This window comes from Penaeus monodon, chromosome 24 (genome assembly GCF_015228065.2).
Source record: "Penaeus monodon isolate SGIC_2016 chromosome 24, NSTDA_Pmon_1, whole genome shotgun sequence".
NCBI classification, from domain to species: domain Eukaryota; kingdom Metazoa; phylum Arthropoda; class Malacostraca; order Decapoda; family Penaeidae; genus Penaeus; species Penaeus monodon.
Genome location: NC_051409.1, coordinates 26,956,456 through 26,956,696, shown reverse-complemented (window position 1 = coordinate 26,956,696; position 241 = coordinate 26,956,456). Strand labels below are relative to the sequence as shown.

General features: G+C 45.2%; 1 protein-coding gene across 1 annotated transcript in view; it reads right to left on the bottom strand.

Moving 5' to 3' along the window:
• The window catches only part of LOC119588700 (H(+)/Cl(-) exchange transporter 7-like), a 25,784-nt gene that overhangs the window by 9,721 nt on the left and 15,822 nt on the right, over positions 1–241 (bottom strand). Inside the window, 1 exon segment of the mRNA XM_037937338.1 lies at positions 54–213. Within this exon segment, the coding sequence (XP_037793266.1) occupies positions 54–213 (160 nt within the window).

Genomic DNA, 241 nt, shown 5'->3' with positions numbered 1-241 from the left:
CTGCACACTGCAAAGTCAAACCACGGATCTCCATACACAGAATTTGGACTCACTTCATCCTAAATGCGGTGAGTTTGTAGTTGATGTGGTTGTACAAAGCACCGAGCAAGCCGCCCATGATACCCATCAGGAGGAATGGAATGAACTCCCAGATCTCGTAAGTGAGGTCATCAAATTTGCCGAAGTTTAGGAGTCCATTGTATGCCAGCTTTCCTGAAAAGCAAGATGAAAGTTAACACAC